General features: G+C 39.9%; 1 protein-coding gene across 12 annotated transcripts in view; it reads right to left on the bottom strand.

Moving 5' to 3' along the window:
• The window catches only part of MAST4 (microtubule associated serine/threonine kinase family member 4), a 721,413-nt gene that overhangs the window by 16,580 nt on the left and 690,409 nt on the right, over window positions 1-14,424 (bottom strand). For 11 of the 12 annotated variants that reach the window (XM_049864768.1, XM_049864777.1, XM_049864787.1 and 8 more), the window contains 5 exons: window positions 14,291-14,403; window positions 11,885-12,012; window positions 11,317-11,552; window positions 3,799-4,028; window positions 3,225-3,347 (listed from right to left, as the gene is read on the bottom strand). In XM_049864768.1, coding sequence (XP_049720725.1) covers window positions 3,225-3,347; window positions 3,799-4,028; window positions 11,317-11,552; window positions 11,885-12,012; window positions 14,291-14,403 — 830 coding nt within the window. Of the gene's footprint in view, window positions 1-3,224; window positions 3,348-3,798; window positions 4,029-6,459; window positions 6,661-11,316; window positions 11,553-11,884; window positions 12,013-14,290; window positions 14,404-14,424 lie in introns of all 12 variants that reach the window. The other variant, XM_049864865.1, reaches the window with a different exon arrangement.

Here is a 14,424-nt window from a genome sequence, read left to right as displayed (position 1 = left end):
GGATTTGGTTTTTTTGGGTTATATATTCATATATAGCTACATATACATATATGCACATGTATATAATATATATTCATTTTATTATTTATTATTCTGATTTTATGAGCAGACATGATACAAGACATGCTGTAGCAGGAATTATTCTGCATATACTGTTATAAAGCATGTAGAAGGCAGAACATACATTACCACGTAAAATCCCATTGATCTTCTAGTCACTGATGCCCAGATTCGGAAAAAGTTCTCATAAGATGAAAGACAACTAAGAAAAGCTCACCTACAGAACACAGGCTTATTCTCTAACACCAGGGGTCAAGGCAAGCTTCTAGAAAAGCTCAAGGTGCATTTTAGAGATAGTAAACACCTTTGTCTGCCTACTTTTGGGGTCCCCATCCTTGGAAAAGGATATAGAAGATAAAGGGGGAAAAACTTTCCTGGGCTATTCTTCACTATGAGTAGATCTGTGACCTAGCAACAGAGCAACACTGGACCATAGGATCAGGTAAGAGATGAAGCTAATCAGAGTCATGAATCTTTGTACATTTTCTTGAATTTTGTCTTGGAGAAGCTGAGGTTATTTCACGTGAATTTCACAGTGAAGGGGTATCAAAGGTAGCAATCCTGATCTGCCTCCCATTTCTTGGACATTCCAGTAGGACAAAGAATATTATCAGAGATAGATGGCAAATGGAACTAACAAACTCAGGTCTTATCCACATAGGTGCCAGAAATGCCCTTTGTTTCTACATAGTAGCCATATAGCAGAATTATAAACTAGCTCCAAAGATCGTAAGGCTTTTACTATCAAACTCACTGGTATGTACATTAAGACATGAGTCAAGACCCAACAAAAGTAGTCATGTGGCACTTGGCTCCTCTCATGGTAACATCTGGACAACAAGCAAAGAAGAAATCCCATGGTTCATGTCAATTCAACAATCATTTATTGAGTACCCACCAATGTACCAGGCACTAGGGATCATGTAGGAACCTTAATACTAACTGCACAACCCATCTGCAAGATAGTTGTAAGATCTGCTGTGTGTTCGGCTTGACCATAAGATGATTTACAACACTGCCTGTGATTCTGTAATGTTCTCTCAATGTTCAGTTTTACCCCCCCAGTGATGAATAGCATGCATTTGTGAGAATGTTGGCTAGAGTTAGGGGAATACCTCACATGTATGGATGACAGCATTAGTCAGTCCCAGTCCCCAACAGGGCTTGAGCCCAAAACAAAAACCTCATTAATGTTGTGAATTAATCAACTGCAATAACTCTCCTGTGATCTACTTCTTGACACTGGACTTTTGGATACAGACACTATTTACTACTCCTGGAACCTAGGCTGGACCCCAAACCTTCTGGAGAACACACTTGATTGCTGAAGGAATGACAAGGAAGGGAGAAGAAAAGTCATTTAACTGCAACTGCTTTTCAAAGTCTTTGTACACCCACTTCCACTTCCCTTTAGTGCCTTTCAAATTCCTAATTCCCGTCAAGTTTCAGATCAATGTCACTTCTCTGTAATGACCCTTCTTACTCTCTCCAAAGTATTCAATTCCTCCCTCTGCTATGGCCTTGACTAATTAAGTTGTACTTTACCTGTTTACCTACATCTCCTGTACATTTTCAGGACATGGGCCATACCTTAACTTCCGTGTTACCAACCATTTACTAGGGTATCTGCCTCAGAGTGAGTGCTCTAGAAACAGTCAAAATACACATCATTTATGTGATGTATGTGTATTTATAGGAGCCCTGGTGTTGCAGTGGTTAAGTGCTTGGCTGCTAACCAAAAGGCTGGCAGTTTGAGTCCACCAGTGGCGCCGTGGTAGAAAGATGTGGCAATTTGCTTCTGTAAAGATTTAAACCAAAAAACAAACAAACAAACCCACTGCCATCGAATCGATACCCTATAAGATAGAGTAGAACTGCCCCATAGGGTTTTCAAGGCTGTAATCGTTACAGAAGCAGACTGTCACATCTTTCTGCTATGGGTTCAAACCACCGACCTTTCAGTTATCAGCCAAGTGCCTAACCACGGCACCACCAGGGCTCCTCCATAAAGATTACAGCTTTGTAAACTCTATGGGGCAGTTCTATTCTGTCCTATGGGGTTGCCATGAGTCGGAATCAGCTTGACAGCACACAATAACAACAAAACCAAAAAACAAACCAACCTACTGCCTTCAAGTTGATTCCAACTCATAGTGACCCTACAGGACAAAGTAGAACTGCCCACAGGATTTCTAAGGAGCGTATGTATTTATGCTGTTGTCTCCCTAAATAGGTTATAGGTTCAAGTGATGGTTCACATCTCTACATATGATAGCTCCCTTACAAAGTCTGAAGCACACTGCTTGAGAAACAAGCTTGATTTGCTTGTTAATTTGTAAAAATAGCCTTATAATTAGAAATTGCATTTTGATCACAGATAAATTAGCCTTCATTTTCTAAACCAAAAAGTTAAAAATCAAACTCAAAGTTGCCTTTATTTGTTTTAAACCAGATGCCTATTTAGAGCTATAACTTTATAATCTAGAGTCATCTGGTGGCAAATAACTCAGCAGAATTGTCTGAGACAATGAGTATATATTCTCTCTCTCCTTTACTCATATAGGTATTCATGCTTCCTGTGATCTACCTACTCCATAGACTTTATTCAGCTTACATTTTAAATAGAAGTTAATCTCTATTCGAATTCATTTGACTGAGGGGGGAAAAGGCCTAACAAATTGCCTGAACTCCTTCTCCCGCTACCACTTATTTTTGTTATTCATAGAACATGTATATATATTCACAAGTCTGTCTTTCACAAGGAATCCAGTTCTCAGGTTAAACCTTTAGATCCAGCCTCATGGTTTAATACCACTTTGTCTTCCACTATACCAGACTACAGCTTATTGACTGTTCCCGAGGAAGATCAGGATAGGTGATTTACAAACAGATTTCACTATGTGACGTACGAAGACAACTCTTATTTAGAATGAGAATAAATTTAAATTATGAAGTGAATGTGGACATATAAAGCTATTTTTTCCTGATATAAAACCAGAGAATTCATAATATCTTTACATTAAACCTTAGCAAACTGAATACTTGCACATTAATGAGATTGTGCGTGTGGACGTTCCACGGAAAAAAATCAATCTCTTGTTACTGCTAGTTCCTTCTGGCAACTTGTCTCATCTGTATGGTCATGATGTAAAAAAAGACAATACCTTTAGTAGGAGCTCTATAACTTCTGTGTGGACAAGTCCATGCACTGGTTCCCCATTGACATGCGTGATCAGATCACCAGCCTTCAGTCCTGCCTCACATGCTGGACTCCCTTCTTCTACATTCTAAAGTCCAAGAGGAGAATATACACTCGTAAGCAAACAAATGACAACCCTGATGCCTACTATTTCTTTTGGCAGAATATTCTGAGTTAATTAGCAAATGATCCTAAGCTCTTGATGGGAAGTCAAAAAGGCATGGTCCCTATTACTATTTGTCATTATTCTAAAACAGGGTGAGTCCTAGGATGCCTCAAAAAAAAAAAAAAAAAAAAAAATTTTCTTTTCAGGTGAATTGAGAAGGTGGTTTTTAAAAAGTACGAGGAAGAATTATTTTTGCTAAATTCAATTCCACTACATAGATAAAGGGGAAGAGCATTAAAAGGAAACTTAAACAGGTCCCAAACGAAGCTTAACAGGAAGTACATTTGATATTAACTGTGCTTCCACTAGTATGTTCATTCTCTGACTTGGCTGGAATCGAAAAGCAAGAAGTATCAGAGACTGCTGGTCTTACCCAGACAATATGGTGCACTGTGTAGATGTCACTATCTCCCACATATACCCGGATGGCTCGGATAGTGAAACCATAGTTCTTCCCTGAACTGTGGATCACAATGGGCTGATGAGGACTGGCAGGCACTGCTGAAGAATCTCGGCTGGGAGAGGAATCTCGTGAAGAAGAAGGGTCCGAGGATAGCGAATGAGGAGACATTGGACTTCCCAGTGGAGAAACAGCAAACATATCTGCAACGAAGAAGCCTGTCATCAAAACTGACCCCGGTCCCAGACACACATGCAGCCAGCCCTTACCACGTCAGCCTTGCTGGGACTGGGGACATGGTCACAAAACAAATCCCTTCATTTCCAATAGCCAAATCAAGAAGAAATAATACAAAAAGTGTTTATGTTATATTGGTATTTAACATGGACTTCAAAACAGGGTAGAACTGCCCCACAGAGTTTCCAAGGGGTGCCTGGTGGATTCGAACTGCCGACCTTTGGTTAGCAGCCGTAGGACTTAACCACCATTCCACCAGGGTTTCCTCAGAACAGAACATTGTCAATGAAACTTTGAAATTGTTTCTATTTTAACTAATTTTCCAATTAATACTGTAAAGTTATAATATTTTAGTTCTCTACACTAATTAAAGCACACAAAGTCTAGCTACTCTCTGGCTGTGATATCTTTAGTTAATACATTTTATTTTAAGAAATAAGTCATAGATATATTTATTTCAAGTACATCCTTACATGGAGAGGACTGTACGGACTATATGAAAGATACTCAGACTCCAAATCTTGCCCTTAACAACTTTAATGATCCTTTTCAAACATATATGGCCAGGAAAGGAATTTATCAACTTACCAGCTGATTTTTACAATGTCATCAAGCTAGTATTGACTAGAGAATTTTGATTAAAAAGCAACAACACTGAAATGGAACTTCTCAGATTACTATGGTAACAACTGGTTCTCCTCATATATTACCTGCATTTTTAGAATAAGGTTTTTGGGAAGACAATGCAGGTGAAAGAAATAAAGAAATTGTAAGAGAAACTCAGTTCATAGTCAAAATACCACTTCTACTTGCTGTTTGCCTTGTCTCATAAGCAAGCACACTTTTAGTTTGTAGTTCATGCCAATATGGCATCCACATGAATCTAAATAGATCTTAACTGGCCATTAAAATCATCTGTGCATGTGTGTCTAGGTGTGATTCTGAGACCTACAAAGATGCTGAGGTTTAAATGTGAGCTCAGTGACAGCCAGGCTACAAACTGCCTGGCACTATTGAAGCTCACCAGAGTTCCACTGTAGCCACAACAGGCCAAAGGTATCCCCGCTACCTTTTGTCCAATTCTTGTTTGTCCAAAATGGAACAACCTAAACGTGTCATCACCGATGCGCCTTTGCTCTCTGACTTCGTGGGATGTCTCAGTTCCCTTTTGCTGGCTGTCTTCTGTCTAATCAAAATGCCAAGGAAGAGCAGCACCCTGGTGGGCAGGGAACTTCCCATATGCAAGTGGGAAGAGATAGAGAGACAGTGTAGACACACATAGATCCAAGCCCAATTCTTTACACCATGATGGTCTCATCTCCACAAATTTAATAATTTCCCCACTTTACCATGTGTGGGCTTTTTCACCAGCTTTCAAAAGCAGACTGGACTATTTCAAACTTACATTCCCCACTGTGCAGCTGAGTTGGGAACCATCAGCTTTGAATAAATGACATTCAAATTGGGACCTAGGTACTTGTTTTATGGTGCTAAATGGGATGTCCCCCAGAAAACTAAATCTGCTAGAGTAAACACTACCCACAAATGAGCATTTGTTTAGATCAAATTTCCTTCTGCAAAAATAGAAAATTTTAAAAAGGTAAACAATCTCTTTTATACATGGTCTGTATTGCAGATAGAAGCCTCTGCAATATAATATAATCCTTTTCCCACCTCTACTCTCTTGCTCTCATTTGAGTGATAAGTCACGACCACCAGGGTGTATATTTCATCTCTAACAGTGAAATCACTACAGACTTAGTGATCAGGAGAGGGAAAACCAGGTTGTGGAAAAATACTGCAATTCAACAAAACCATATTTAAACCCAGTTTTCCAGTATGGGGCAGAACATGATTTTACTACCAGTAGGAGGAGGCACAGATCAACAAACGAGGTTGGGAAGACATAATTTTAGGGCTGGCTCTGACTGTGCATCCCCAGAAATGAAACGCTACATTCTCTGTGTCTATTTCCTCATTCATTAGAAGAGAAAAAAACTATACTTAGCTTTCTTACAGAGATACTGTAAACAGCTCTGTAAAGTATATAAGTGATGCACAGCCTAAGGAAGAAAAATTATTCAGAAGAGGAAAATTTATATTAACTTGGAAGGAAAGAAAACAAAAGAAGTAAGCCTTGTGGAAAGGAAGGCTTGCTCATTTCCTGATGCAAAAAAAGTGAGATGAAATAGCCGTACATGCTCTTTCGGGGGTGTGGAGGTTTGGCAGGGAGAATTCTGGGGTCCGCTGGCAGAAGCTCTGAGAGCTGGGCTGGGTAGGATACCACCCATAACTGCTTCAAGCAACTTGCACCTCCGTCGGCATTCCAAACTGGGGGAAGGGGGAGAGGACCACATGCACAAATCACAAGTTTCATGCGAGTAGGTGTCTCTCTACCTCCTGGGATCATGAGGGACAGGGCACTGGCAGAAAGGGACTTTGTGACTTTCCCCGAGATTTTCTTTTTTTCTGTACTTTCTAATCGCTGCCGAGCCACGTGGGAAGCGGGTTCACTGGAGGGCTTTGAGGAATTATCTGTACTGTCCACACACTCGTTGCGTCCATTTATCTGATCCAAGTGCTCTGAAAAACTGCCAACTGCACAAAGAAGAAGGGATAAACATATTCAGGAATACCAAGCCCAGGAGGGGTGGGGAGAGGGGAAGAAAGAGACAAAGAAAGACAAAAGCTGGGAAACACACTCCCACCTGGTTAATCAGTTCACATAGTGTGAGGTGAACATTAAAAACACATGGATGGTTTGAGGAAAGTGACATGAAGGAGGAAGAAATGAAAGAGGTGTCCACTCAGGTTTTGTTCGAATGGTACACGTCTGCTAATTTCCAGTCAACAACTGTACTGAAGTAAAAGACCACGAGTCCTTTCATATACAAGTTACTGTTGTTAGTTGCTAAACATTGCCCAGTCCTGCACCATCTTCATGATCCCTGGTATGCTCAGAGCCATTGTTGTGGCCACTGTGTATTTTGAGTGCCTTCCAACCTAGGGGCTCATCTTTCAGCACTGTATCTGATAATATTCTGTTGTGATCCATAGGGTTTTCACTGGCTAATTTTTGAAAGTAGATCATGAGGCCTTTCTTCCTAGTCTTAGTCTGAAAGCTCCACTGAAACCTGTCCAGTATGGGTGACTCTGCTGGTATTTGAAATACTGGTGGCATAGCTTCCAGAATCAGAGCAACACGCAAGCCACCACAGTACGACCAACTGACAGACGGGTGGTGGTCACAGACAAGAACCATGAATAATTACTTTCTAGAATCTGTACTCTACAACAGTTGTAGAGAAAACTCTTTTTACCACACCATGAAAGTCCATGCAATGAACCAAAGATTACGAGCACCTACTTCATACTATGATTATCATCATTACTCAGTGTTGTTAACGATAATTAATGATAATTCTTGACACATGGACAGCATTTAATCTTCTATGTAGGTTAATACCTGTGTCATCTACCATCTTCCTAGGACATATCTCATAGAAGGTTTAGGTATATTATCTACAGAAAAGTGCCAAGAGTGTCTCTTTTGACTTCTCACACCATATGCTACCTTTTCCTCTAAGCCCCTTGTAAATTAAAGGATATTATGTGATGCATTACTCAGCAGTTCATTCATCTTCCTGGCTTTTAATCTAGACACGGAGTCATATGCTGCTCCTCTCTGAAGTTATAGGATGTGGGAAGATTCTTTCCTGGCTAAGCCATGCCTTCTATATTTTTAACTTTATTAACCCTTAATATAAACTGGAGTTATTTTTTAATTAAAAATATTTAAGACTTCTCTTACCAGAGGACCCTTAAAGAGTATAACCATGTAGGAGGAGACAAAAATGGAAAATCACTGTTGTCAGTCTGGTGTCTGCAGAGGTCAAGAGTAAGGAAAGTTCCCAAGCAGGAGTGGTATGCTGAGTCCTCTGCAGAAAAGCTAAAGCTGAGCAGCTACCCTTTGGTCCCTCCTACTCTTCCTTTTACATGCTGTCAGTTTTACTTTATTTCTTTTCTATCATTGATAACACATCTTTGTCTATTCAGAAAAAACAAAGCTAATATCATTTTTACTTATATAAGTTACATTATAAGCCTCCTGTGCTTTAAAAATCATCAACTCCATCATCACCTGGAGATATGCAATCCATGCAGGGAATTTAATACCATCATAAATGAATCTCTGAAAGACCAGCCAACACATTTTAAAGGGCTGATCTCATGACAATCTTTGTCTGGGAAAGAGCTAGGCTTAATTTGACTTAACTAACATTTGTGTTCCTGTTCTCCATACACCACTCAGCAGTACAGTTGAACTTCGACCCTATTTCACACAAAGCGGCATAAGCCCTACGGGTCTGGCCCAATCTAAGGGACACCTGGGACTTGGGAGAGCGGACTTGGACACAGCACACTTCATGGCCATCTACTGAGCTGTATGAAAGTTAAAGATTCATGGACTTCCATGTGATGTGACAGCAATCTGACCAATGACAGAAGACCATCTTAAGGCAAACATCAATAATCCTTTAACTCATATATACCAAGCTCAATCTCACTTAACAATATGTCTATTCCAATTCACTCTAAAGAAATCAACTGCTGAAGGACTATTTAATCTTTATAAAAAAAGCTGGTTAACACACACACAAAAATCATCTCTAAAAATGTGAGCCCACCTTTACATAAGCTACACACTTAACAATACAGGTAGTCCCCAACTTATGACATTTCGAGTTACAACAAATTGTACTCCACTTACAGCAGTCCTTTTTTGGGGGGGTTGGGGTGGGGCAATTCTTATCATTAGTAATATATATTACATACAGTGTTGCAGTGTGTAATTTGCTGATATTATTATTCTCAGATGTAATGTTTCCAACCCCTAAAAACAAGTTCGGATTTATAAAGATACTCATAATAAAAGGCAATAATAATGAAAACTAAGAAAAAAAAAAAGAGGTATTTGACTTATATCAGAACTGACTTGCAACAGAGTAGTTGTAATGGAACGGCATTGTAAACTGGGGACTGCCTGTACCAGGCATCCTTTTTCTCCTTTCTTATTTGGTTTGGATGGGATCACTGACAAGCATAAAATGAAAAGCTGAATCTCTTCACTATGAGTAACTGTTGGATACATTTGAGCACTACACCTAAGATTTCAGGACTTTTATTCTTCACTGATTTAAATAGAATGTAGTTATGAAAAAAGAGAAAAAGGTATAAAGTTGCACTTCCCTAAGTGCCAGAGTGTGAATATACAATCTTCTCTGTCATCACCCCCTCCTTCTTGTCTCAGCTATCTCATGGCACTATGTATGAATGTGTGCTTCTTTTCTGCCAATGCTGGATAATGTCACCTTAATGTTCTCTAAATGTCAAGGGTTCCTTCTTCTTGATGGTGGAGCAATATAAAAATCAACAAATTAAATTTTACTACAGTCATGGTTTTCATATTCCCTAATTACTCTTGGCTATAAGCAAATCAGCTCATCTCTCTATTCTATATAGCCTCCAAAGTCTTTGATTATGTTTAGTGTGTATGGGGGAAAGACAGAAAGGTGGCTTGAATCTATTAATCAAAATGCATAGCAGGGCCTAGGCAGATTTTTTTTTTTAATTATGAAAATAATCAATCAAATCCTGAGACACTGTTTCCCTCCCTTTACTTCCTACCTTTCTGATAGACAGTAGGCTAAAGAGACTAAGACAAAGTAAACAATTTACCATAGTAAGAATAAATTTTAAATGGAGGTAAATATACTGTATTCAAAGTAAAATAATGACTAAGAAACAGGTTGAGACCTTCATAACCAGGAACACAGAATACTAAGATATCTACATTTGAGGACAAAGATAAAAATAAAAATAATCCAGAATCTTAGACTCATTGATTGTGTTCTTTTTCTAGATATAGAGCCAAGAGAAGTGCAATTATCCAACATGGAAGGAGAACTTAAGAGAGAATTGGAAATCCAACACTATTTTTCCCCATGATAAACTATAGGCACAAGCAAAGCTGCACAGAACTGAACATTTTAGTGAAGCTGAAATAAATCCAGCCTGAAAAATTTGTTTTCTTGAAATAATTTTTTTTTAAAAAAAGTTTATACCATGAATATTCAGTTAAAAAAGTGTTCATGAAAATCTTGGAATCGTCCATGGTTATAAACATAGCATATTGAATATGGCTTAATGAAAACATTTATTGTAGCAACCTTAAGCCATATCCATCTTTTATTTTTAGAAAAAGGCATAAGTGTTCCTTGGTCTGTAAAAGGATATGCTGTATATAAAATTTTTATAAACCAAATAATATTTTAAATGTACTTAAAAGGCTTTCTCTGAGAGAAGTGCAAGTTTGGCTTCCTAGTGAAGACACCAAGTACCCGTGATATATTAAGCTTTAAAGACTCACAATGATACTGGTCCTATTGTCAGGGAGGTTATTTTCCACAAAAGAAACATCATAAAATGCTTTCAAAGAAAAGGCTGAGATCCTTGCTAGACTGCCTCCTAAATAGGCAAAGATATCTCAGCAGTCTCTCGCTTCACTTATCCACAGAAGAGTAACTTTTGTTTTTAGTGGAGTTGTTTCATATGCAGATAAAATACCAACTGAAATCATGTTAGCATCTGTGACCTCCTACCCAATCCATTCAGAAAGTCCAGAGCCTAGATGCACAGGCAGGCATCTGTGAAGCTCACAGCATAAGCTTCTTGCTGTACTCAATGTGAGTCTAGTGTGGAAAGATAAGTTATTTGGCACAACATGGCCCCCTAACTCAAGCCAACTATCTCAAAGAAACAATCATCCATTTCAATAACTGGCTTTTGACTATTTCACTATGTGATACTGTACCCTTACTCCTAAACTTTGTAGTTAGATGAAACTCCATAAGACCCGCCCTTTGTATCAACAACTGAAAACATGCTCTGTTAGCATGGTCTGACTGCCCTCAAAAGAGCTCACTGGAATCCAGCTGATAAAGCTAAGGATGGCTGTAAGGTCAAACTGAAGTGCTGCATGGTCAAGCACTAAGGAGTGATCTGAGACCCTGGATCTTAGTTATTGGGAGATTGTTCTTCAAGCCCAAGAAGCAGGGCTGTGGGGAAAGTCCAGTAGTATAAACTACCCACCATCACCATATGGTCTAGGCCAGCACAGAGACTCACAGCGTGAGGAGTCACTTCTCAACACAGTGGATGATGTGGATGGCAGGCCTCACACTAGCAGCTTACCTGAAAGGGTGGAGCTGCTGATAGTGCTGGCTGGGGTGGTGACCTCAGGCTCCTCCTGAGCACACTCTTCAGCAGGAAGGACTGGCTTTTCTGGCTCCTCATGGGTGTCTCTGGGGCAGGGGACACCTTCATCTTGTATTCCCTCTGCTGAAATAGCCAGTTTGGGAAGCAGGCCAGAACTGAGTTTACGTCTGTTGCTTTCAGTCTCTGAAGAGTTGGATGTGGATAACTGTTGCCTTAATTAAAAATAAAAACAAAGTCATATATACACACTAGAAGAAGAAACTTCGGAGAAACTAGGTACAAGTAGGATTTGGATAAGCCTAACCAAGATATGTCTAAAGCAGTGGTTCTCAAAGTGTGGCCCCCAAACCAGTGGCATTGGAATCACCTCAGAACTTGTTAGAAATGTAGGTTCCCAGGACCCACCTCAGATCTACCAGATCAGAAATTTTGGGGTAGGCCCAGTAATATATGTTTTAACCAGCCTTCCAGGTGATTCTGATTCTACTTCAGTTTGAGAACCACTGCTCTAATAGCTACTGTTTACAATATTATTTACGCATACATTTCAGAATATTCTGAACTCCAGCTTAATGCTTCCATGGATGGCAAAGCTGTGTTTTTGGTTTTATCTCCAGAGTCTTCCTTCTCTTCTCCTGAATTCTGAGTTATTCGATCTATACTGCTGAAAACCTAGAAGGCAAATAATCAGTGAGTGTTAATAAATTCCAAAAAACAGCTTTTCAGAAGAAAAAAAGCTTTGAAGAAAAACCTGAAAGTACAACTAAAGTTTGAATTGGGACCATGCATGTAGAAAGTGCTTCCCAATGCTATTTACTTGAGTCCTGAGATGAAATGTCAACGGATAACTTTTTTTTTGGAGTACAACTTAGGAATTCATCACCCTCTCTCACCATTTTGCAGTTTGGACTTTGTATCTGCAAACAAAATCCATAGACGCATTGAGGATTCTAGGCCTGAGGATCAAGGTACATCTTACTTTTTAACCATAAAGTCAATGAGAAAAAGAAAATCATAGAGAAAAAGATTGAATGGCTACCAGTTGGGGTGGGAAAAAGAAAAATGAATTGGAATTGAATGCACAGAGAATTACCTGTTTCAAGACTTAGGAGGGAAAAATAGTACATATATGGTCATAAAAAGCCAGATGTACTTGCTTGGTTTATAAATCACATACACAGACAGAAAGTTTTGTATGCTGGTACTGGGATCCCTGAGGGGGATCAAAGCTTAGGTGAGCTACAGGTCTCAGTCAACCTCTGGATTCTTGTTGCCCCACAGGAAAGATGGAAGGTAAAACAGGGGGTTGAGAAGTACAGAAAGCACTCCCCACTGCCCTGCTTAGCTACTTGCTGCTTTAGTGGGAATGGCCTTTAGTCCAAAAAATTCATTGCCATTGATTCGATTCTGACTCACAGTGACCCTACAAGCCAGAGTAGAACTGCCCCACAGGGTTTCCAAGGCTGTAAATCTTTACGGAAGCAGGCTGCCACATCTTTCTCCTGTGGAGCGGCTGGTGGGGTCGAACCAATGACCTTCTGGTTAGCAGCCGAGTGCTTAACCATTGCACCACCAGAGCTCCTTAGGAATGATTTTAGACCTTTTATAATCTACCTGGTGCTCAACAACTAGCTAGAAGGTTGGCAGTTTAAACCCACCCAGAGGTGCTTCAGAAGACAGGCCTGGAGATCTGCTTCTGAAAAGTCACAGCCTTGAAAACCCTCTGGAGCAGTTCTGCTCTGCACACATTGGGTCACCATGAGTCAGACTCAGCTCAACGGCAACCAACAACAATAACACAATCTATAGCACAACTGGATTGTAGACCTGGATTAGGGGCCTGGATTTGTGGCTAAGGAACAGGAGTCAAAGATAAAATGAAACGCCATCCAAAGACAAAGGAGGGAATAGTGTTTAAGGGTCGGCTTTGATGGATCAGACACAGTTGTTGGTCCAAGTCCCACACTCAGGGTTATCAAAGCTGTCTTGGCTCTAGGACAGACTTGCCACTACCCCCTTCAGGGAAATCTCTACCTCTCTATGTCGTTCGTATAAACAGGGACGGTAGTGCTGGCCAATTCTGCAGGTACACTCTAGGTAACTATCTCAAAAAAGCTACAGAACACTTTAGAGTCACTAAGTGCTAGAGAAAAGCTAAACAATAATCATGCAAAATGCCATGGCAACAGAAAACATGCAGCTACTGAAAACAGCAAAGGAAGGTAGGGTGTCCTCTAGGCTTATTCCCAGTATCCCAGGGCCCTGCCCTATCTCACTACTATCGGCGTTTCTTTGTTTTTAATCTTACCACTCTCAGTGAAAAAGCTTCCTTCTCAAGCAACAACCTTATTATCCTCTGCCATTTGCAAAATTTTCTAGCTTGGCTTTAATAATTTAAATAATAATTTTATTACTGGTTACAAGACTTCCCCATTCCACAGTCAACAGTCCCCAAGTGACTTTGCTTATGTCAATGACTAAACCTTCTCCTTGCTGTATTCTTTGTAACACCTAGCAGAGGGTTCTGCACATACTGGAGCTCCACAATCGTGATTAGAAGATGAAGGGAATGATGGGATGCTTCCACAGCCTGGCACTGAGTCAGAAAGAGGGGCATGCAAGGCATGGCCAACCTATAAACGGCCATCACATAATCCAAAGATGTGGCCATGAGCATAAGTCTATACCTTCAAGAAAAAAAGATCCTAATGTGTGGAGAGTGAAACAGAGCAATACTCATCGACAGGGTATGAGGACTCCAGCTGCATTATCAAGACTATAGGGTCATTTTCCCTAAAACAAAAAAGAATTTTAAACACAGGAGATCCCAACGCCTAAAAAATGTAGGTGGTTTTTATAATTCCATTCAGTTGTTTAGAGGCACCAGCTAACTGGCCAGTGGGAGATTCTCCCAGAGACATTCTGTATGCTTATGCCAAATTTCACTTACTTTTGAAAACCTATGTGAACATGAGGAAAACTGTCTTATTTCCACAGTAAAGTCTTCATCATTGGTATCATCTTCTTCCTCAGTTTCCATATGGTGATACTTCTCTGACCGAGCTGCAGAGAAATGTTTGGGAA

This window comes from Elephas maximus, chromosome 2 (assembly GCF_024166365.1).
Source record: "Elephas maximus indicus isolate mEleMax1 chromosome 2, mEleMax1 primary haplotype, whole genome shotgun sequence".
In the NCBI taxonomy this organism is placed as follows: Eukaryota; Metazoa; Chordata; class Mammalia; order Proboscidea; family Elephantidae; genus Elephas; species Elephas maximus.
Note: the sequence above shows the minus strand (reverse complement) of the source record. Positions and strands in the feature narration are given on the sequence as shown.